A 24,912-nucleotide genomic window follows, 5' to 3' on the forward strand; every position below is an offset into this window, starting at 1 on the left:
TTACCAATTCACTAATGGATATTTGGATTATTTCCATTTTTTTTTCTATTACAAATAATGCTTTGATGAATAACCATGTTCATTTGTATTTATTTTTTTTATATTGCTAAATAACCTCTGCAGTGGTTCTGCCATTCTGATAGCAGTGCTGAAAAGGCTGATTTACTGCACCTTTGCCAACAGAGCTGGTTACCAAGCTTTGTCACCCAGTCTGATAGTAAAAATTGGCATCTCAGTATAGATTGACTTGCATTTCCCTCATTTTGAGTGCAGTTGAGTATGTTTTCATATGTTTTAGAGCCATTTGTACATCCTTTTATGTGAGTTGACCCTTTACTCATGTTTTTTTTTTTTTGGTGGTTGGCCTTTTTTTTCTAGTACTGATTTGTAGAAACTCTGTGTAAGTGAAATTTACCCTTAATCTTTGATATAAGTTGCACATTTTCTTTATCTTTTGATTTGCTTATGGTATTTTATTTTTGCATTTAAATCTGTCAGTCTTTTTTATGGTTCTTGGGTTTCAGGTATTAGGAAGGACTTCCCTGCTCTGAGATTATAATAGCATTCTCCACTGTGTTTTCATTTAATGTTTTCATGATGTCATTTATTAAATTTAAGTCCTTGATACATTCCAGAATGTCTACATGTCTAGCTTATTTTTCAAATAATTCATCTTTTCCCCATTGATCTGAGATGCCGTTTTTATCATAAATACATTAAACTGTCATATATGTTTATATCTATTTTTGGACCTTATTTTATGTCCCATTGATTTGTTTAGTCATGTGCCAATACCACACTATCTTTATTGTAGTTGTATAGTATGTTTTAGTAGCTGGTAGGGGTAACTCCTCTTTCTGTTACTCTTTTTGTTCAGGATTTTATTTTCTCATCAGGACTTTTGAATTGGCTTATCTAAATTCCAAAAAATATCTGTTGATATTTTGAGGATGATGAGTAAAATTTATAAATTTATAAACTTATAATTAAATTTATAAATTAGGGAGAAGTTACATATTTAGCATTTCTGAGAGTATAGTATGCATTTCATTTCTTCAAATTGTCTTTTGTGTTTCTCAGAAGCAACTTAAAATTTTCAATTTGTAAGCCTTACTGCATTTTGGTTTTTCCCCTAAACATTTTTTCCCCATGCATATGATGAAAATTTGCCTACATTATATCTTTTAATTCAGTGGTTTGCAAACTGTGGGCTCTGATTTATGACATAAGTTAGTGGATTGTGACCAGCGTTTTTAAAATATGAAAGAGAATAGAAAAGAAAAATCAGAATGCAACTCTCATTGTATAAGACTTAAAGATGTTTTGAAACTTCATAGGTGTTATATAACTAATAGCTATTATATGTGTATGGTATACTTGGTCATGATATAATATGTATTTCTTACTGAAGGGTGTGGTCAAAGTTTGAAAGTCACTAATAGATGCTATGTATGAAAGCTATTCATGTGATTTCTTAAAGAGATACTAAATGTGTCTCAGTGCTTATTGTTGTGAATTAATAGGGAGCCCAAGGGAGACAATTATTTAAACCGTGAGCAAAATTTTGATGCCATTTTGAAGAATGGCTAATAGAGAGAAGAGAGTGGGGACAGCTACACCAATTAGCAGGTTGTTAAATAATCCAGACTACAGGTAAAATATGGCCTTTTGAACTAAATGGCAGTGGGAATGGAAAGGAAGAAGAAGGATGTGAGGGCGATCTGGCTGCGACATCTGTCACCCCATTGATCACCAGGGTTGATTCAGCTGATCTGGCTGGCTAGGCGGGTGTCCCCTTCCTCCCTTGCTGCTCCATGTGTGTCCCTCCCGAAGCTGCGCGCTTGGTTGAAGAGGACGACCTTCCCCGATAGAGGAGGACCGTTCTTCGGTCAAGGGTATACGAGCAGCTGCGCTCCCCTGCTAGAACCTCCAAACACCTCTCAAGGAAAGGAAGAAGAAATGTTTTAGAGGTATTTTGAAAGCAAAGATAATGAGCTAAGGAATATATAGAAAAGAGTAGGCTTGCAGGGCAGAATAGAAGTGAGGATAGGGTTCAGGTAGGACATGTTGAGGTTGTAATGCTGGTGTTTAGGTAAAGCCTGGGAAGTAGGAGAAAGAATATATCAAACATACCATTGGAAATGTGGATCTGGAGCTCAGAGGTGAGAACTAGACAGGTAGTTTTAAGGATTCATTTCCTTCAAAGGTATAAAAGTGGATACAGTTCTGTGGGGATAATGTGTAGAGAGGAAAGCCAAAGAGAACTGCAGGCTGGGTGGGGATGACTATATTTTGCCAAAGAGAACTGCAGGCTGGGTGGGTATGACTATATAAAGTAAAATTGTCAATAGATAGATACACAGAACATGAGAGCACTCATGTTACTAACTACCAAGCACTGTACCCTAGGTGCTTTACATTTGTTTTCTCAGTCATTTCTTTCAGTGATACGCCATTTTACAGATGAAGAAATTGCAGTGAGGTGATGTATTCAGAATAACACAGGAAGTGGCAGAGGTTAGATTCGAACTTAGGTCCGAAACTCTGAAGCCCCACGTTATCTAGTTACTATAACATGTTGCTTCTAAGAGTGCAAAATATTTCAAGGTGGAAGAAAGTGGTTAATATTTGCAGTAATAATAGCAGACATTATTGAGGATGTACTTACTCTATGCCAGACACTGTTAAACTCTGCATGGATTATCCCATTAATCCTCATAGCAGATTTTTCAGGTCAATACTGTTATTCTGTCAATTCCCACTTTGCATATAAGGAAGCTGGGACATAGAGAGATTTGTCCAAGGTTGCATATGTATTAAGTGGTAAAGCTGTTGAGAGTTGTAGAATGGACAAGTAGGATGAAAACTCAGAAGAAAAAATGCATCCAAGTTTGGCTAATAGGTTTTTGTTGGCAGTGTTGTTAAGTGGTTTTGAGTGAAAATAATATTTATTGAATATTTTCTTTGTAACAGGCTCTGTTCTAAGTTCATTCCATTTTCATAGCAGTTCTCAAAATACATATTGTTGTCCCCACTTTATAAGTGAGGAGACTGAGGCACAGAGCAGTTGTGTTAAGTCCCTAGTAGGAGACAGAGTTTAAGATTTAACCTAGGCAGGGCGCCTGGGTGGCTCAGTCGTTTAAGCATCTGCCTTCAGGTCAGGTCATGATCCTGAGTTCCTGGGATCGAGTCCCGCATCGGGCTCCCTGCTCAGTGGGGAGTCTGCTTCTCCCTCTGCCTCTGCTCCCCTTCTCATGCTTTCTCTCACTCGTGCTCTCATTCTCTCTCTCCCAAATAAATAAATAAAATCTTAAAAAAAAAAAAAAAAAGAATTTAACCTAGGCACACTGGCTTCGGAACCCATCCTCTTAACCAGGCTGAGCAAACTGTTTCTGGTGGGCCAAATCTGGCCTGCTGCCTATTTTTGTAAATAAAGTTTTACAGGAGCACAGCCACTCTTATTCATTAATGTATCACTGTATCTCATTCATTTATGTATGGCTTCTTTAGGAATAGTTGCAACATACCATATGTCCTGAAAAGTCTAAAATACTTGCTATCTAGCCCTTTACACAAAGTTTTTCAACCTCTGATAACCATTAGACTAGATGAAAAGCCAAATCCTGGTGAATTTTGTCATGACCCATTTATAGAGGTTTGGCAGTAAAAAAAAAAAAAAAAAAAAAAAAAGTTGGATGGTAGCTTTAAGAGGAAATACGGTAAAATGAAAGTTTTTTCACAGAGGGAAGATTTGAGTATGTTAGTAGCATAAGAAAAAATAATGTCAATTGAGTGGGAGATAATAAAGCTACGGAGGGAGGTGGCATAGGATTTGGAGAATGCAGGAAAGAGTGGAAAGATTTATTACTGGAAAGGAGCCAAAGACTTTTCTTTGAAACACTGAGCAGAAGCAAAAAAGAAAAAAGATATTAGGAATATAGGACTGTTTTGAATTGGAGGCAAGGGCAGTTATAGTAATTGTCATTTGATGGCTGTAACCTCATTCAAGTAAGGATGAAGATAAAGAAGGAAGATGGTTCAAATAATTGTCTTTTTGCGATTCACAATTACTACTTTTTAAATCTCCCAGTCATGTTTAGGGCTACGAAAGAAATAGGTAAGAAAGAGAAAGAATAATTACAGAATTTGCAGTAGTGTTATAAGGTGTCTTTTTTCTTTAAAGTCTAACTAGGTTAAGGTTAGGAAATATAAGTAGGCTATACATTTTTGCTGGTTATAAGTTATTGTATATCGACATTATAAATTACTATTTAAAGTTTACGTTCCAGTGAGATTTTTAAAGCAGCTTTCTTGAGGTATAATTGATATTCAATGAAGTACATATATTTAAAGGATACAGTTTGATCAATTTTGACATAAAAAACCTTGTGAAACTGTCCCAATCCAGATGATGGATGCCCCTTGGTACTCCTTCCTTTCGGCGCCTTCCTGCAGACCCCTTTCAACAATTTTGATATGTGGTGTTTTCATTTTCATTGTGTTCAAAACACTTTCTAATTTCCCTTTCTCTTCTTTGACCCATGGGTTATTAAGAAGTGTGTTATTTTAGTTTCCTGGTACCTGGGGATTTTCCAAAGATCTTTCCATTATTTCTAATTTAATTCCATCTAGTCACAGAACATCCTTTGCCTGGTTTGAATCCTTTTAAACCCATTTTGACTTGTTTTATTATTTTTTTTTTATTTTTTTTTTTTAAGTTTTTATTTATTTATTTGAGACAGAGAGAAAGAGAGAGACAGAGAGCACATGAGAGGGGGGAGGGTCAGAGGGAGGAGCAGACTCCCTGCAGAGCAGGGAGCCCGATGTGGGACTCGATCCCGGGACTCCAGGATCATGACCTGAGCCGAAGGCAGTCGCTTAACCAACTGAGCCACCCAGGCGCCCCTTGACTTGTTTTATAATATGATCTATCTTGGCAAATATTCAGGGTGTACTTGAAAAGACATACATTCTGCTGTTACTGGATGGAGTGTTCTACAAATGTCCATCTGGTAGGGGAGTCTGATAGTATTGTTGAAGTCTTCCATATTCTTACTGATTTTCCATATACATGTTCTGTCAATTATTGACAGAAGGCTATTGAAATCTCTGGCTATAACTGTAAATTTGTCTATTTCTCATTGTGATTTTGCTTCATGCATTTTGAAGTTGTTTATTAGGTGCATAAATGTATAGAATTGTTATGTCCTCTTGATAAATTGACTCCTTCATTATTACAAAATGACTTTTATCCATAGTAGTTTCTTTAACTGGGAAGTCTACTCTGTGTGATGTTAGGCACTAAGCCTAGGGCCATTGTAGAGCTTACCATGTTCGTTTCTTGTCTGTCAAGATTCTTGTCTTTTGTTGCCTTATAGCCAATGTCTTGAAAATTTTTATTTCATGTATTTTGTACGAGTTTCTTTTGATTGTTTCAGGCAGAAGTGTAAACCTGTTTTTCCATCTTGGCTAGAGCAGAAGTCCAAAAATAGCTTTAAAATTATTTATGGTGGTTCTTAAAGTTTTTCTTTTTGCTTGTATCAGCGATATTTAGAAGAATCTGATGAAAGATGTGGCCCTTAGCCCTTCATGTCTACAAAGGCTTATCCATGTAAAAGCTTGATTGTAATTTCATGAGGTTTAGAGGCTTGAGGCTTCCTTCATCCTGGCTTAGGAATTCTTGCTTTCCTGCAAGCATTTTCTACCCTAGTTGTACACTAGAATCACCTGAGAGAGCTTTTGAACAAATACCTATGCTCCACCAGACTTGTGAAATCTGAATTTCTGGTGGTAGGACCCAGATTGTTGTTTTTAAAACTCCCTAGGTAATTCTGCTGTGCAGCTAAACTTCAAAACAGCTTGTTTTAAAGCAAAGGATGGCTTCCTCTTCACTTGCTCTGTCTACCTTCCCTTTATTGGCAAGGATCCTAGGGAGGATGGGATACAGGGAGCCAATTGCTCCTTAAACTCACCCTGAGTAGAAGCAGTTACTTTTAAAAAAATTGCCAATTCCACCTTCAGATTTTGTCTTGGTAAATTGTATCTGGGCTTTTAACAAAAGTGCATAGAGAAGAAGTTAGATTAAGAAAACTTTTTCAGTTATATTTCACAATTTGCTTTAGCAAAATGCAGAATGTTAGAATATCCCTATGGCAAACAAGAGACAGCAATATATATCAATTAACATGGACCTCAGAGCCTAAGAGCCTGTAAGAAATAAGGCTATAAATAAATAGGAATTTAAATTTTCTAAAGCATTGGGTGTTTATGTGATATGCTTTGTATATAGGATCTGTGTTATGTCACATGTATATTTGACTTCAATTATTGGTAATTCCTAGTGAAAAATATATTTCATTTGACTAAAGTGGGCCGCAGTGCATTTAGCTATTTTTACAAATGCCATAAAGCAGTAAGCAAGAGAAAATAGCACAGAGTGCTTTTAATGAGAGGTCTGATGTAACATGGACTCTGTGACTCTGAGACGGATTGATTTCACATTGTGTCACTTTTTAGATGTGTCAAATTATGTAATGCATGGAGTAGTAGGTTTGGAATGCCAGCCACTTGTATGCAAGCTGATTCTTTTGTATGATTTCTTTAAAGAACTTGAACATCATATTCATTTTGTGTATTAGACTTTTCAGTTTCCTAATCTTTTAATGCTTCTAGAAGTAATGGTGAACTTTTAAGAGGTTAAATGACTTCATATAAATGTAGTTTAAAATATTTTCTTCCTCATTTATTGTAACCAACCTTTCCCTGTAGCTGTGAACTTCACAGAAGTTAATGAAGAAAACAAAAACGATCTCTTCAGAGAAGTGTTTTCTTCCATTGAGACCTTGGCCTTTACCTTTGGGAATATGTAAGTAGAGGACTGTCATTTAAAGAAATTGGGGCCTGGGAGTCTCAGAATATGTCATATCATTTAGTAGATACATGGAAAGTAAAGTATTAACCAATACAAAATATCACAACACTGGAAAATAATACATTCATTATTTCATTATTGTTTTGTTACTATATTCAGCAGTGTCTGTGTAGCTGTTCAGAAGCAGCATCCATTTGCAAGTGACTATGTGGTTTATGTGAATAGATTCCTAGGAGTTTATTTCTAAGGTTCTTACTTAAAAAAATTTATTCTAGATGACATGTTGAATGTGAAGCCTGTGACAGAGCAATGCAATGACTTGTCTTTTTATTTCTATTTCTTTTTTTTTTTTTAACTTCTCTGGATAGCCTGACAAACTTCCTTATGGGAGATGTAGGCAATGATTCATTATTGCGACTGCCTGTTTCTCGGGAAAGTAAGGTAGGCCAAGTTTGTGTGAAAGCAGAGACTTTAATATTTTTAACTTAATATTTCAATAATTTCCTGATCTTAATCTCAGCATTAGTCTTTGATAGTTTTCGAGTTGAGCAAGAAAAACAGATCACTTCATTTTAAATATGATAATTTATGGTCAGTTTCTGGAGCAAAAATTTAATTATACTTTCTAAGTGGATCTATCATTTTAAAGGAATATGTCTGATAGTTTTATGGTGTCCTATGTAATGAATCTGTGTCATATGTTCCAAAATTTTAGTAAGTAATTCTTAACCATTTTTCTCTCCTGACATTGTCACAGTTCTTAAAGACTGGTGGAAACTTAGAAAAATAACACAAGAAGTAAAGAGGGTGTTAATCTTTTCACACATCCTATAGTTTATTACCATGAATCACTTATAAATAGGCTGTAGGTCCTCATTCTCCCTAAGAGCAGTATGTTAGAGGATTGCAGTTCTGATTCCCAGTTTATTTTTTTTAAAAGATTTTATTTAATTATTTGAGAGAGAGAGCAAGAGAGAGCGCATGAGCCGGGGAGGGGCAGAGGGAGAAGCAGAAACAGACTCCCTGCGGAGCAGGGAGCCTGATGAGGGGCTGGATCCCAGGACCCCAGGGTCATGACCTGAGCCAAAGGCAGTCGTTTAACCTACTGAGCCACCCAGGTGCCCCCCGATTCCCAATTTAAAGAAAAATTGCCCTGAAATAATAGAACATGAAGAATGTTTGTAGAATATTGCTTTAAAGACTTATAGTAGTAATATTTTTATTTGACTAAAATTTTTTCACTAAATGCAAGCTATTTTTAAAAACTGCAGTAGAGACATACGTTAATAATTTCTTTTTAAGGATGTTCAAATCCAGAAGGAGGTCAACAAATATTTGGAAATGTGCCAAGTATTTGTGTTATATCAAAGTAATATAAAAATTGCAGGTCTTTCTTAAAATGATACAAAATATGAATGACTAATTGAAGCATTTGTTATATGTACTATAATAATGAGAAAACAATTGACTATTTCTGAAGTCATCCGTTGATGAATCAAGGATAGTGTATAAACCATATCAGTAATGAAGAATTTTAAGATCCTTAAATATTTTGCTATTGTTTATAATTTTTCTTCAATTTTATCTTTTCAAACATACTACTAACTTAGAAGATATAATAATATTATATCTGTGACAAGGCTCTGAAGAATTAAAATTTTAGGCGTGAATCATATTTCCTGTTCCTGTTGGCTCTATTGTGTGCATATATTACACTAATTCTTAATAGGAAAATACTTTTTCCTTTTTTTCTTTTGCACCTTATTTTCCTTCTTGCAGTTTTTAATTAACCCTAGAGATTGAGCTTTAAAAGTCCATGATGATATAATGCTACTAATAAAACTACTTTGGTGAAGAGTTTTGAAAAATACTTTAAGTAATAATTGCCATTTATTTAATAGTGTTTATTATGTACCATGCCCTATGCTAAGCCTATATCATCTTAAGCCTTAAAGGAGCCTTATGAAAGTAGTGTTCTTATCCCCATCTTACAGAAGGGCAAACCAAAGTTAAGCCTAAATGTATATAGCCCAGTGTCATACAGCTACTAAGTGAGAGCTGGACTTCAAACCCAGGTCTCTTTGATCCCTTTTGCATTGAATCCCTGCATAGTCTGTATTGCCCAACCAAATAGATCACATTTGTTTAAGATCTCACAGTTTTGGTAGATATGTTCTCCTGCACTGTCCAGTAAGGTAGCCACTTGACACATGTAGCTCTTTAAACTTAAATTAATTAAAATAAATAAAATAGAAAATATACATTACATTACATTTACATTAGCCACTTTTCATATGCTCAGATAGCCACATGTAACTAGTATCTACCTTACTGGACAGCGCAGATACAGAACATTTCCATCATCATAGAAAGTTCTGCACTAAGTTGTCCACTAGACTTTCAGAGAAATGCTTTTGTCATTGATAAAACGGTAAAAGATGGCTGGAAGAAACAGGTCTTTGTCTTCAGTTTAAGTGATAATCTATTTAGATTGTTTCTATAACTTCCTACTAATATTTCTGAAATCTGCAGAATCATTTAAAGTTTTGAATGGATTTATTAATGTTAACTAATGCTGTTAGTAAACAATGAGGTTGTTTATTCTTGGATTTTGAGAACTGCAGTTGTAAAAAGGTATGTAATTCTTGTAAGATGTAGTAGCATTTAAACAGATTTCTTAGGCCCTTTGAGTTCTAAATACTTGAAATTCTTTAACAGGAATTATGTCCCAATAACAAATTAGAGTGAAAAATTTCTGAAGCAAAGATCTGTTATCTTCTGCTCTAATCTTAAATTTGTTTTCTTCCATGTTGTAAGTCTTTTGAAAATGTTTCCGTGGAATCAGTGGACTCATCCAACGAAAAAGGTAATGCTTTTGAGGTACTTACAATCTTAGTCAAATTTTTTGCAGTTCCCTCCTTCCTTTCTTTCTTCTTCTTTTTTTTTTAATCACTCCCCAACCCCCTGCAGTTACTTTCAATACATGTTTTGAATTACTTAATCTCTTCTTGCTCAGTAACCTAAGTATTCATTTTTAACACAAAATGATGTGTAAAATTTTGCATAAAAACTTAAGAAAAAAAACCTGCTAGCATAAATAGATAATATAGAGACTGATCAAGAATTAGATAGGGTTTATAACTTGATGAATAATAGAAATACGTATTAAGATAAAAAATATAATTTGAAACCATTTTAAGTTTAAACTGTGACCTTTAATTCTAAATTTGTCACTTGTATTTTTTTTAAACAGTTTTCATTGAAGAACATCTTAGGATTTGAATGCTTCTTTGTTTAGAGTTATGTGCTGATATTTAATATATACTTGATATTTTTATTTTCAGGAAATTTTTCTCCTATAGAACTAGACAGCGTGCTATTGAAGAACACTGATTCTGTAGAATTGGCTTTGTCTTATGCTAAAACATGGTCAAAATATACCAAGAACATAGTTTCATGGGTTGAAAAGAAGCTTAACTTGGGTGAGTTGCCCTTTGGGGCATCTGATTAACTTTGGAGTGTAAGAACTAAATTGTTTGCAATTCATTTTCTACAGACGATGATTAATATGATTCCAAATTAGTAGCTGCTTCATTGTAGTGAATAAAATCATTGTCCATTTTCTCTTCTTGGAATAGGAAAGACTCTTCTTACAATAAATGTACTTATTGAACATTACTGTGGGCCAACCACTTGATCTGGGGACACAAAGACAAATAGTACACTGTCTTTGCCTTTAAGGAAGTCATACTGCATTGGGCAAAAAGAAATGCAATCAGATAATATGGTTAAAAGAAATAAAAGCAACAATAGGTGTATGAGCACCAGCCATGGTAACATCTTAATAGCTAGTATTTTCCCAGTGTTTTACAAAATACTTGTATTGACAAAATACTTTCATATCCTGTACCTCATTTAATCCTTACCAAAACCCTGGGAAGAAAGCAAGAAAAGAATTATTCCCATTTTACAGCTCAGGCAAGCAAGACTTGCCTAAGGTCGGATAGCAGATTTGCATAGGATTATATAGCACTAACTGGAAGAATATAGGATTTACCCAAATCCTGTGCTCTTTCTACAAAATTATTTGCTTTAAATAGGGACTGCCCATCAGAATCACCTGAATAACCTTATAAAAGGGCAATATACAGGCCTAGGTCCCATCTCCAAGAGAAGTGAGGCCAAGCATGTATATTTTGAAAGTTTCCTAGTTGGTTTCGATGAGCACTCTGGATAAGAATCACAGTAAAATACGATGCAGACTAGTATGTGTGCTCACTCTTTAATTTGGGAATCACAAATAATTTTAGAATATGGAGGGGGAAAAGAAGTTAATTTACCTTCTGATGTTTTTTTTGACCTTTTCAGAATTGGAGTCCACTAGAAACATTGTCAAGTTGGCAGAGGCAACTAGAAGTAACATTGGAATGCAGGTAAGTGTTCAGTGACCTCCTAGGGTATTGGACAAAGAGGTTACCTAGATGACCTCATGATAGTGCCTTGTGAAGTCAGAAACTTGTATGCTAAATATAGGAAAGAAGTGAAATGCCGAACTTTTGGCTGGGCAAAATAAAGACCTTTTAAACTTAACGTGGAGACCCATTATGGAAAAAAACTAGGAAATTCACCATTTTATACAAATGTTGATTGTTTTGTTAGCCACTAGTCTTGCCTGCCTAGTTTTATAATTAATATTCTTCAGTACCTCCTCATATAGTCATCTTTATGACTAGTCATCTGTCTGCAGAAAATGTCTAAACTTAAAATTTCTCCCTCTGAAGAAGAATAGTTGGGGGAGATCTAGAATTCTAGTGCTATTTCCATTGGAAAATTTACTTTTCAATTTTAAATTCTAGGAGTTTATGCCACTGCAGTCTCTATTTGCCAGTGCTCTTCTTAATGATATAAAGAACAGTCACCTTTTACAACAGACAATTGCAGCACTCCAAGCCAACAAATTTGTGCAGGTAAAAATTTATGTGTATAATACACTTTTTTTTGTTGTTGTTAACAACAGCATACCTTTAGAAAACAGCTTTTTTTTTCTTTCTTGTTTTGAAATACCCTTGACAGCCTCTACTTGGGAGGAAAAATGAAATGGAAAAACAAAGGAAAGAAATAAAAGAACTTTGGAAACAGGAACAAAATAAAATGGTGAGTATTATAATGGAGTTTCATCTACCTACTTGTGAACATCTGAAATCATCTGCAGTATGTAAGCATCCACCCTGGAAGATGCATACCTTACTCTATAGTTTTTCTAAAATGCTTGTTTTAACAATCTTGTTGAATATGCTAATGAAACTTATACATTAGGGTTTGTTTCTTATTCTGTATTTAATAGTCTTTTTTTTTCCTGTATAGCTGGAAACAGAGACTGCTCTTAAAAAGGCAAAACTGTTATGCATGCAACGTCAAGATGAGTATGAAAAGGCAAAATCTTCCATGTTTCGTGCAGAAGAGGAGCATCTGTGCTCAAGTGGTGGATTAGTAAAAAATCTCAACAAGCAGCTAGAAAAAAAGCGAAGGCTGGAAGAGGAAGCTCTTCAGAAAGTAACCATCTTTGTTGTTATTTGCAAGTTGAATTAGCAATAATCCGCTAAGGCTTCAGTTCTCAAATGTTCGCATGCATCAGGGTTGCCTGGAAGGCTTGTTAAAACAGGCTACTGGGCCCCACATCCAGAGTGTCTGATTCAGTAGCTCTAGGGTTGGCGCCAAACAACTTGCACTTCTAACAGGTTCCCAGGTGATGCTGCTGCTGGTGGTGATGGGGATCCACACTTTGAGAACCAGTATACTAAGAGATTTTTGCTTATCTTTTAAATCTTTGGTTTTGTTTCTGAAAAAGTATCTTAGAGAAGGCAGTAGTTTAATATTTTTTACTTCATTGTTCAGGAAGTTCACCTTTTAGGCAACTGGGTGTATATGTGTACTAATTCTAGTACCTGATAGCAAAGCTAGGCTGGAGCTTTCTTTATATTGCTTATGAAATATAATTTGATGAATTCTGTAAGATTATGTAGAAAATGGTGAATATAAATAGAAAAGGCTGTTAAATAGAAGTAGTCATTTATCTTGTAGACCGTATAGTATCCATTAAAGTCAAGTGCCTGAGTCACTGACCAGAGCAAATTTGTTATCTTTAGAAATATTCTATTTAAAACACTATTTCATACTTTTTATGCAAAAAGTCTTTTTAATTATTTCCATTGAGTTTTATTATAATAAGTACTTGTTTTAAAATATAAATTCTAGTGATCAGTGTTATTTTTTTTTTCTGTGATATTCTTAAAGGTAGAAGAAGCAAATGAACTCTACAAAGTTTGTGTGACAAATGTTGAAGAGAGACGAAATGATCTAGAAAATACCAAAAGAGAAATTTTAACACAACTCCAGAAACTTGTTTTTCAGTGTGATCTTACCCTTAAAGCTGTAAGTATTTTGTTCAGTATTTTGAAGGCCGGGGCAAAAAAGGGTCTAAATATCTGCAGAAGGGAAGAGGGATGCTTGATGAGTCATGTGTCCTAAGGGATTTAATTTCTGAGATTAATGCAACATTTGGAGTTTGGAAATTGACTTTCAGCTTTTAATAGTGGTAAATGCTTTGAGTTACATTTTTTATCTGGTCCCTCACCTGGTGGATCGATGATTTGTCCAATTAAAATTGAAGTCTGAGAGTTTGAAATCACCTCTAAGCCACTGTCTTTCTTGGCTTGGTTGACAAAATGGATTTGACTGTTGAAACTTCTTTCAGCACTATGAGATCGGTTCTTCAAAATTTGAGTAAACTAAATATTAAAATTAAACCCAGTGACTTATTAAAAAAAAAAAAAAAAAAAACACGGGCGCCTGGGTGGCTTAGTTGGTTAAGCTACTGCCTTCAGCTCAAGTCATGATCCTGGAGTCCCACATCGGGCTCCCCGCTCAGTGGGGAGTCTGCTTCTCCCTCTGACTCTCTCCCCTCTCATGCTCTCTCTCACTCTCTCTCTCTCAAATAAATAAATAAAATCTTAAAAAACAAAACAAAAACGCATCCTTCCCTCAAGGGTTTTCATTTGCCTCTTTAAAATGACTTTTATAAAAAGTTTATATATAAAATACCTTTTTTTGATGTACATTTCACAAGTTTTAACACATGTATAAATTTGTGTAACCACAATCAGGATTCAGAAGAATTCCATCACTCCAAAAAATTTTGTTCATGCTGCCCCTTTGTAGTCAAATTCTCTACCCACCCCTAAACCCCTGGCAAATATTGATATGTTTTCCGTCTTTATAGCTTGATCTTTTCCAGAGTGTCATATAAATGAAATCCTATAGTATGTGACTTTGGGGACTGGCTTCTTTTACTCAGTATAATGTCTTTGAGATTCATCAATGTTATGCCTGTATCAATAGTTCGTTTCTTTTTATTGCTGAATAGTGTTCCATTATATGAATGTACCACAGTGTTTATCCATTCATCAGTTGGACATCTGTGTTGTTTCCAGTTTTTGGTGATTGTGAATATAGAGCTGCTATGAATATTTGTATACAAGTTTTTGCATGAACATAAGTTTTCATATTTCTAGGGTAAGCACCTAGGAGTGAGATTACTGGATGTTATGGTAAATGTCTGTTTAACTTTATAAGAAATTGCCAAATTGTTTTCCAGAATGGCCATAACATTTTCATTCTAACCAGTAATATATGAGTTCCGATTGTTCTGCATCCTTGACAATACTTGTTGGTTGTTGTTATATTTTAACTGTTCTAATATGTGTGTAGTGGTAGTTGTTTTAATTTGTGTTTCTGGAGTGACTAATGATATTGAGCATCTTTTCAAGGACTTATTTGCAGTCTCTATTTTGTCAATTTTTTTAAATTGATTTGTTTTCTTATTATTGAGCTTGCATATTTTGTCTTCCAGTCTGAAACTTCTCTTTATTCTTTTAGCAGTTTGTTTCAGGGGAAAAAAGGTTATAATTTTGATGGAATCTAACATCAATTTCTTCGTTTATGTGTCATGCTTTTCATATTATAGCTAAGAGAGTTTCAGGGTCACAAAGACTTCTATGTTTTCTACTAAAAATTTTATAGTTTGACATTGATATATGATCTATTTTGACTTAATTTTTATATAAGGTGTGAAATATAGGTTGAGGTTTTTTGCATATAGATGTTGTGTTAAAATTATGCCTGTGGGATTTTAATTTATGGAGGTGATTGCATGCTGACATGGAGAGGTCAGTGTTACTGAAAGGGTGAATTGCTTACTTATATTTCGCGAGAGAAGGGGCCGTGCTGTGCCACGTAGGGCCACAGAAGTACCAGGTTTGGTGAAGCAGAGGCAGGAGTGAGGGGAAGGCTGAGAATAGAGCCTTTATTGGGGTTTCCAAGGGAAAGACAAGATGGGGCAGGATAAGCAGTGTAGGATTGGCTAGTTTGATGGTCTCTAGTTGCTTGGTACCTGGCCCTAGGATGATTCAGAGCAGGAGACAATAAGAACTTGGTGTGTGAGAATTAGATAATGAGGTTGTTTGGGTTGCATATGAAAGACATACCCCCCACTACTTCCCACCCCTGTGCTAAGAATTGGTTAGCCCTGGGAGGAGCAGACTCTCCCCAGCTGGCAAACTTTTTAAGATGTCAAAACATTACAAAATACGGAAAATAAAAAACATTATTAATACAGGTGTCCACTTGTTCCAGTACCATTTGTTGAAAACATTGTGCCATCTCCATTGATTTGTCTTTGCATCTTTGTCAAAAATCAATTGACCATATTTTTATAAAAGGTCAATTTCTAGATTCTCTATTCTGTTCCATGGATATATATACCTGTCATTTGGCCCAAACTCTACTACTATGTTGATTACTGTTTTATAGCAAGTCTTAAAATCAGGTAGGGCCACCTGGGTGGCTCAGTCATTAAGCATCTGCCTTCGGCTCAGGTCATGATCCCAGGGTCCTGGGATCGAGCCCCACATCACGCTCTCTGCTCAGTGGGAAGCCTGCTTCTCCCTCTCCACCCCCCCGCTTGTGTTCCCTCTCTAGCTGTGTCTCTCTCTGTCAAATAAGTAAATAAATTCTTTAAAAAAAATAAAATCAGGTAGTGTGAATCTTCAACTTTATTTTTTTTTTTCAGAATTGTTTTGAGTATTTAAGATCCTTTGCCCATAAAAACATTGGAATCAGCTTGCAGTATCTACAAACAAATCCTGCTAACATTCTAATTGGAATTGTGTTAAATCTTAGATCAGATGGGAAGAATTGATTATAATATGTAGCATCTTAACTATATAAAGAGAGTTGTTCAATCCATGAAGACAGTATGTCTCTCCATTTATTTAAATACATGATATTTTTTTAATCAGCATTTTGTAGTTTTCAACATAGAAGTCTTTCACGTGTTTTGTTAGATTTAAACCTCTGTATGTATGTATGTATTTGGGCAGCTATTGTGAATGTGACATACAAATAAATCAATAGATAAATATATACCACATATAATTTATGTGTATGTATCTATGCACACACATTTCTTTAATTTCACATTTCAGTTGTTCATTGTTAGTATTTAGAAACACAAGTGATTTTTGTATGTTGATCTTGTATCTTGCAAACTTGCTAAAACTAAATAGTTCTGGAACTTTTTTTGTAGAATCATTGGGGTTTTCTACATAGAAAATTATGTTATCTACAAATAGGGACAGATTTATTTCTTCCTTTCCAATCTGTATTCCTCTTATTTCTTTTTCTTTTTGCACTGGCTAGAGCTTCCAGTTCATTATTGAATAGGATTGGGTAAGAGAAGATATCCTCGTCCTATTCTGGACTATTTAAGGGCAAAGCACTTAGACTTTCACTATTACATATGATGATAACTATAGGTTTTTTGATGATGCCCTTTATCAGGTAAGGAATTTCCCCTTTTTCTAGTTTGCTGACAGTTTTATGATGAAGATGTTGAATTTTTTTTTCCACTGCTGAGAATTTTGGGGTTGTTTGTTACTGCAGCATAAGCTAGCAAAACTGTCTGCTTATATTGAATATATATGTACATATATTCTTTATTCCTTTATATGTACCTTTACATACTATATACCATATCATGTGTACCTAAATACGATAGAGGAACATCTTTGAACAAATAATATATAAGTACAGTTAATGGGACTTATGATGTAATTTTTGCTAATTAAATTATTATAAACGTTTGTAATTGTGTCTTTGCTTTTTTTAAAAAAAGATGTTAGATTTTATCAAATGATTTTTTCCACATCATTTGATTAATGTGATAATACAGTTTTTCTTTTGTAGTCTATTAATATGATGGATTACATTGATGTTTGAGTGCTGACCTAGTCTTGCATTCCTGGATAAGCTGCTTTTGGTTGTGATGCATTGTTACTTTTATATATTGCTGGATTCAATTTGCTAATATTTTGTTGAGTATTTTTTTCTTTTTCTTCTCTGTTAATAAGAGACATTGGTATGTTGTTATTGGTTTTTTGTTTTTTTTTCCTTATACTGTCTTTATCTAGTTTAGTATCAGGGTTATTCTGGCCTTATAAAATGAGTAGGGAGGTGTTCCTTCCTGTTAGTATTCTGGAAGATTGTGTAGAACTGATGTTATTTCTTCAGTTGTTTGATGGCGTTCCCTGGTGAAAGTATCTGGGCTTGGGGTTTTCATTTTTGGAAGATTTTTCACTATGTATTCAGTTTCTTTTGAGAATAAACCTATTCCAGTTAATTATTTCTTTTTGGGTGAATTTTGGTAGTTTGTGGCTTTCATGGAATCAGTCCCTTTTGTCCCAGTTGTCTAATTTATGTGCACAGAGTTGTTTATGGTTTTTCTTTACCGCTTCAGTGACTCAGTAGGCTGTAATAATATCCTCTCTTTCATGCCTGATGTTGGTAATTTGTACCTTCTCTCTTTCTCTCTCTGGTTAGTCTGGCTAGATAGAGGTTTATCAATTTTACTGACCTTTTCAAAGAAAAGCTTTTAATTTTCATTGGTTTCTCTATTGTTATTTTTAAGATTTAATTTCTGCTTGCTCTGGGTTTATTTTGCTTTTCTTTTTAGTTTTTTGATGGTGGAAGCTTAGATTGTTCATTGAGACCTCCCTGCTTTTGTAATATAAATATTTAATCATTTAGATTTCTCTCTAAGCACTGCTTATCTAAATCCCACAAATTTTGAATTTTGTATTTCTATTTTTGTTCAATATAAAATATTTCCTAATTTCCTTTGAGACTTCATCTTTGACTTATGGATAGTATAGAAGCTGATTGTTTAATTTCCAAGTATTTGAGAATTTTCTGGATAAATTCCTGATACTGATTTCTAGTTTAATTCTGTTATGATGAGAGAAATGTTTTATATAATTTCAATTTTCTTAGATTTGTTATGGTTTGTTTTATGATTCAGCATATAATCTGAATCATTGACAGCATATGGTCTGTCATGGTGAATGTTCCATGCATATACTTTTCAAAATGTGTGTTCTGCTCTTGTTGGCTGGGGTATTTGGTAAATGTAAATGTCAATTGGTTATTGTTGGTTTACGGTGCTATTTATTTCTTCTATATCCTTGACTTACTTTTTACTTCTATCAGTTACAGAGAAATGAGGGTTTTTTTTTTTTTTAAGTTTTTATTTAAATTCCAGTTAATCAGCATACAGTGTAATATCAGTTTCAGGTGTACAATATAGTGATTCAACACTTTCATACAACACCCAGTGCTCATCACAACAAGCACGCTCCTTAATCCCACTCACCTATTTAACCCACCCCCTACCCACTTCCCCTCTGGTAACCAGTTTATTCAGAGAAAGGAGTTTTGAAGTCTTCAATATACTGTATATTTTTAGTTCTATCAGTTTTTGCTTTATGAATTTTGAAACTCAGTTGCTTGTGCATTAGTAATTGTTACATATTCTTGGTGAATTAATCCTTTTATTTTTATGAAATGTCTCTTTTTATCCTGGTAATTTTTATTGCTTTTAGTCTTCATTTAATACTGATGTAGCTATTTCAGTTTTCTTTCAATTATTTTTATCATGGTATGGTATATCTTTTTCCATTCTTCTACTTTGAGTTTTATCATTTTATTTAAAGTGAAATCGGAGGGGGAGACGAACCATGAGAGACTATGGACTCTGAGAAACAAACTGAGGGTTCTAGAGGGGAGGGGGCTGGGGGGATGGGTTAGCCTGGTGATGGGTATTAAAGAGGGCACGTACTGCATGGAGCACTGGGTGTTATACGCAAACAATGAATCATGGAACACTACATCAAAAACTTATGTAATGTATGGTGATTAACATAACATAATTTAAAAAAGAGAAAAAAAGTGAATTACTTACATAGCATATAGTTCAGTCTTGATTTTTTTAAAAAATCGGTTTTGGGGGCACCTGGGTGGCTCAGTTGGGTGGGCAACTGCCTTCAGCTCAGGTCATGATCCTGGAGTCCTGGGATTGAGTCCCACGTTGGGCTCCTGGCTCAGCGGGGAGTCTGTTTCTCCCTCTGACCCTCCCCCCTCTCATGCTCTCTCTCACTCTAAAAAAAAAAAATCTGTTTTGATAATCTCTATCTTTTAAATGAAATATTTAGACAGTTTATATTTAATGCAAATGTATGTTCAGATTTAGGCCTACTTTTCTCTTTTCCTGTTTGTACCTTATATTTTCTTCATTTGTTTCCCTTTTGCTGCCTTATATTGGATAAATTGATAATTTTTTAGAATTACATATAATTTATATTACAGATTTAATTTAATCTATTTTTATTTACGTATTAGAGTTATATTTTAATTTATCTAAAATGCTTATTTGCATTTTATTATCTACATTTTAATTTACTGAGCTTTTGACTATATCTCTTTTTACAGTTTTTTTTTTTTTTTTCTTTTTAATGGTTGCACTAGGGCTGTATTTATAAAAACTTTTTACTGGCCTATTTAAAACTAACATTTTACCCCTTCAAGTGGAATGTAGAAACCACATAGTCCCACCATATAAGTCCCTTTTACTTGTTTGGGTTGTAATTGATATGTGTATGTTACATCTATATACTTTGAAAACCTCACCAGACAATCTTACAATTTTTGCTTTCAGAAGTCACATATTTTAGAGAAGAGAAGTCATCTTTTTTAATTACCTAGATATTTACCATTTGTTTCTACTCTTCCATTTCTAGGGTTCTTTCCCTTTGATATCATTTCTCTCTTTTCTGAAGAACTTCGTTTAGCATTTCTGTTGTAGCAGGTCTTCTGGTGGTGAATTCTGTATTTCATCTGAGAATGTTTTTATTTCATCTTTATTCCTGAAGGACATTTTCATTGGATAAAGAGTTTAGTTCTTTCCTTTCAACACTTTAAAAATGTCCTTCCACTGCCTTCTGGCCTCTGTGTTTCTAATGAGAAATCCATAGTCATTTGAATTACTGCTTTCTCAGTGTGGAATGTGTTGGAGGTTTTTTTTTGTTTTTTGCTTGCAAGATTTTTTTTCTTTGTCTTTGGTTTTCAACATTTTGATTACCGTTTATTTGGGTGTGAATTTTCTTGAATTTATTCTGTTTGGGGTTCCCTGAGCTTCTTAAATCTGCAGGTTTGACTTTTATTATATTTGAGAAGTTTTCAGCTATTGTTTCTTCAAAATTTTTTTTGTAGCACTCTGTCCTCTTCCTCTAAGACTCCAGTGACTCAAATTTTAGACCTTTGTTTTTATTCTATGGGTTTGAGGGGGGTGTTTTTTTTTTTCTCTCCCTAATCTTTTCTCTTGGTGGTGGTTCTGTTGATCTATCTTCAGGTTCACTGACTCTTTCCTTTGTTATCTCTATTTTCCTATACAGTCAAAACAGTAAATTTTTTTGTTTGGGATATTTTATTTTCCTGTTTCTTTTTTATATCTTCCATTTCTGTGCTCTGACTTCAGTCTTACCATGTTTTAAGATTATTTGCCCTTATGTATTTAAACCGTCATAATAGGGCACCTGGGTGGCTCAGTTGGTTGGGCGACTGCCTTCAGCCCAGATCATGATCCTGGAGTCCCGGGATCGAGTCCCGCATCGGGCTCCCTGCTCAGTGGGGAGTCTGCTTCTCCCTCTCCCGCTCCCCCCTCTCGTGCTCACTCTCTCTTTCACTCTCTCTCTCAAATAAATAAATAAAATCTTTTTTTAAAATAAATAAATAAATAAATAAACAAACCGTCATAATAGCTGCTTTAAAGTCTTTATCTGATAATCCAAATAGGTGAGTCATCTCAGGGTTAGTGTGTTTATTGTCTTTTCTCTTGCATGTTGATGAGATTTCCTGGTCCTTCATGTAACAAGTATTTTGGATGATATTCTGGACTTCTCAGTATTTATGTGACTCATGGTCATCTTTCTAACCTATATTGAATGTTGATTTTTTAAATTTTGGGCAGGCATTTGATCTAGTTAAGTTCACTCTACAGCTCCTAAGGAATCCCTTCCAAGTCTTCTAGTTGTGAAACTTAGTCAACCTACTCTGCTGCTATTGAGGGCCAAGTAGGGAAAGGATAAGGATAAAGACAGAAACCAAGTAGGGAGTTCAGACCCCTCACTCTTCAGATCCAGTTTATCTGGTTCTAGAGAAGAATTCCCCTCAAAGTTGTAGATGTCTGTTCAGTAGCTACTGCTGTTGGTGCCAGAGCACCACATCTCAGCGCTTGGGACTTGCTTGGGGGCTGGGGGACAAGAGAAAACAGACAGACAAAAGAAATCCGTGGGTTTTCCCCCACTCTTTCAATCACATGTCTTTGAATAGGAGTTCAGTATTGGCTGGGAAACAGTAGCAAAAGAAATAACAGGAAGCATACCTCTAGATTGCTCATACCTTGATTTGTTGTTTCTTTCCACAATCTGCCTGCTACCATTTACTTTTCAGAATTCTCAGAAAGTTAAGAATTCAGTGGGAACCTGAAACTATTTCCATTTGAATCAGAAACTCTCCATACAATGTTCCTGAGTATTTAAAATTGTATCTCATTCGTTTACCAAATTCCAATTAATGTGTGATTAATTTAGAGAGCCAATTTTAGCAAAGTGATTTAAAAGAATTATAAAAATCCTAGGGTTCGAAATTACATTATGAGTTACGTAAGCCAACCTTTACACTCGACAAGTCCTTTTCACCTCAGACAGTAGCTCATGATAACTAAGATTGAGTATGTACCTGCCAGTGTATAAAGTTCTTTGCCTACATTAACTCATGTAAATCTCACACAATCCCATTAGGTAAATATAACTGTTTTTAGCTCCATCTTACTGGTAAAGAAACTAAAGTTTAGAGAACCTTTCTTCTCAAAATGTGGTTCTTGGGCCCGTCACAGTCTCATTACATTGGGAGCCTATGAGGAATGCAGAATCTTGGGTTTCAACTCAGACTTTTGGAATCAGAATCTGCATTTCGAACAAGAATCCCACACATGATTCATTTGCACATTAACTTTTTATGAAGCATTTGCTTAGAGAAGTTACAAATAACTTGATCAAGGTCACCTAGCATGTAAATTGTAAAGCTAGGATAGAACTTGGTTGAATGACTTCAGAACCTGTGCTCTTAAATACTATGCTGTCTTGCTGAATGATTATTTAGCCTGGGTGTGACAACTCCAAAATTAATGTAATTTTTATATTGAGCTGAAAGAAAATCCGTTTTTGGAACGCCTGGGTGGCTCAGTCGTTAAGTGTCTGCCTTCGGCTCAGGTCATGATCCCAGGGTCCTGGGATCGAGCCCAGCACCTGGCTTCCTGCTCAGTGGGAAGCCTGCTTCTCCCTCCCCCACTCCCCCTGCTTGTGTTCCCTCTCTCACTGTGTCTCTCTCTGTCAAATAAATAAATAAAATCTTTTAAAAAAAAAGAAAATCCGTTTTCTTGTGGACCTTTCAAGTTATACCATACTGCTATAATCCCTCTTCTACAAAATAACACTTTAAATATTTAAAGGTAATTGTTATCTTCCTTTCTTGAATGCTTTTTCCAGACTACACACCCCCAAATCTGATTTTTTTTATTTTCACTCTAGGACATATCACATACGTGATTGCAGAGAAAACAAAATTATTTGAGATACAAAGATTCTAGACATTCAGGTTCTCTCACTATCTTAGGGAAGATACACAAATCACATTTATATCCTAGCAAAATTTTAAGTTATATCATGGACATCAAGGATTACTTCTGAATATCTAAAATTGTCTTGAATTATGAAGTATTGGAGGGTAGGGGATAAAGATCATAATTACATTACTGAGAGGAAGAAGAAATGACCAGGCCAGTCACTAAAGACCTAACCAAATCAATGGGCTTTGAAGAATGGAAAGAATTAGAAGAAGAATTTTTTGTTTTATTTTAAAGTACATTCAAGGAAAATTTATCTTTAAAGTAATACAGGATAGAGAATTATACTGAACCAAATTTATTTTAGATTATTGCTGATTTATATGAAAGAAACTTTCCCCATTATTTGAAATTAAAATTCCATTTGAACAGCTATCATAAATATTTGCACGAATCCATGTGCCGGTGGAGGAACTAAAAATTTGCTGTAGGTGATGAAAGCTTGGGCATAGAGTTGGAAGTCCTGTGTGCTCGAGTGAGCAGTCCCAGAAAACGAACAGAATTATGTATGATCTTGGCTAATAACACTTTTTATTACTATACATTTGGTCATTTCCCCTTTGTGAGGCACTTCGGTCACTGTGCTCTCAGATAGAGACCTAGAAGAAAAGTCTAAGTTCCTGACTCAGGGAGCAGATTGAGGCACAAAAAAATCTAGAGGCAGGATGATTTTTGAGGTACCTGTGAGCCACCTCAGGTAAGATGCCCAGCAAGTCCTGCAGGATCTGCCCCATGGGGGTTCACTCTTTAGTGTTTCTATTAGGTAAGTGAGAAGGCTGAATAATTTGGGGAAAACAGATTTTAAGATTGGGCTACCTGTATATATTACTGCTTAAGTCTTTATTATTAATAAATACCCAGAAACAAATATTCAGCAGATGAATTGATTATGCCAGTATATTCATTTGGCTTTTTAAATTATTGGTGTTTTTAACTAGACTCATAAAGCTTATTAAAAATTATAAAAAATGGACAGTTACCTTTAGGATCAAGAGAGTAAGTTCAGTTTACCATTAACTGGTGAATTTTTTCATCAGAGCCAGTTGCAGGACTTAAACTTTACCATCCGCGGTTTGAATTTCCTTTGTTCCTTGAGAGAATTAGAACACAAATAAGCTATTCTTTTATGTGCACTTTTCAAATACTATTTATGCTGAGTCTTAGTTATCCTTCAGGAATGCCTGTCTACCTTGGAAAGGACTTAGAGGCTAATCAGAAGTTCAGTGGATCATCCGGTGTATCAAGAGAGATGAAGAGGATACATGGCAGTCTTTCAAATAATATTAAGCCAATTGAAATTTGGCATTTATTCACATTGCTCACCTGGAAGCCAGAGTGGCATTTTATAAAATAAATCAGATTATGTGATAGCTCTTAACACCCTTTAAAACCCTCCACTGGCTTCCCATTGTACTTAAATTCAGACTCCTTACTGCAGTTTAGAGGACTGTTTCTCTTTCTGGCATCATCTCAAACCGAAGCTTCACCTCTTTGGATGTGCTTCAGCCATATTGACCTTTCAAGTGTTTCTTGAGCATGGCAAGCTCTTTCTCACTCACTTTTGCTCTAGGGTCTCTGTGCTACCTCTTCCTTTTGTCTGGATTGGACTTCTCCCTGAAACTTTGCATTGGCTTTTTCTTACATCAGGTCTCAGTTCAGATGTGACCTCCTCAGAGAGGCTCATTAACCTACCGTATCAAAAGTGCCCTTCTACAAATGCATACCGGGTTATATTCTGTAACTTGACAATTTTATATAGTATTTATAGAAGTTTTCAATATCAGAAATTATCTTATCTACAAAATTTATTCTCCCTCTCTCTCACACCACCTTCAGGAGAACATAAACTCTCTGAGGACTGGGACCTCATCTGTTTATTTGCCATAGTATACTCAAAGCCTAGGTTTTT

General features: G+C 35.0%; 1 protein-coding gene across 5 annotated transcripts in view; it reads left to right on the forward strand.

The window, feature by feature from the left end:
* The window catches only part of ARHGAP29 (Rho GTPase activating protein 29), a 62,336-nt gene that overhangs the window by 21,413 nt on the left and 16,011 nt on the right, over positions 1-24,912 (forward strand). For all 5 annotated transcript variants that reach the window (XM_064588785.1, XM_064588787.1, XM_064588788.1 and 2 more), the window contains 9 exons: positions 6,769-6,865; positions 7,240-7,312; positions 9,689-9,737; positions 10,216-10,353; positions 11,240-11,304; positions 11,728-11,838; positions 11,945-12,025; positions 12,236-12,424; positions 13,166-13,303. In XM_064588785.1, coding sequence (XP_064444855.1) covers positions 6,769-6,865; positions 7,240-7,312; positions 9,689-9,737; positions 10,216-10,353; positions 11,240-11,304; positions 11,728-11,838; positions 11,945-12,025; positions 12,236-12,424; positions 13,166-13,303 — 941 coding nt within the window. The remainder of the gene's footprint in view (positions 1-6,768; positions 6,866-7,239; positions 7,313-9,688; positions 9,738-10,215; positions 10,354-11,239; positions 11,305-11,727; positions 11,839-11,944; positions 12,026-12,235; positions 12,425-13,165; positions 13,304-24,912) is intronic.

Source organism: Mirounga angustirostris, unplaced genomic scaffold (assembly GCF_029215605.1).
Source record: "Mirounga angustirostris isolate CCGP_5_RB_7025 unplaced genomic scaffold, mMirAng1.0.hap1 SCAF_4, whole genome shotgun sequence".
Lineage (NCBI taxonomy): Eukaryota > Metazoa > Chordata > Mammalia > Carnivora > Phocidae > Mirounga > Mirounga angustirostris.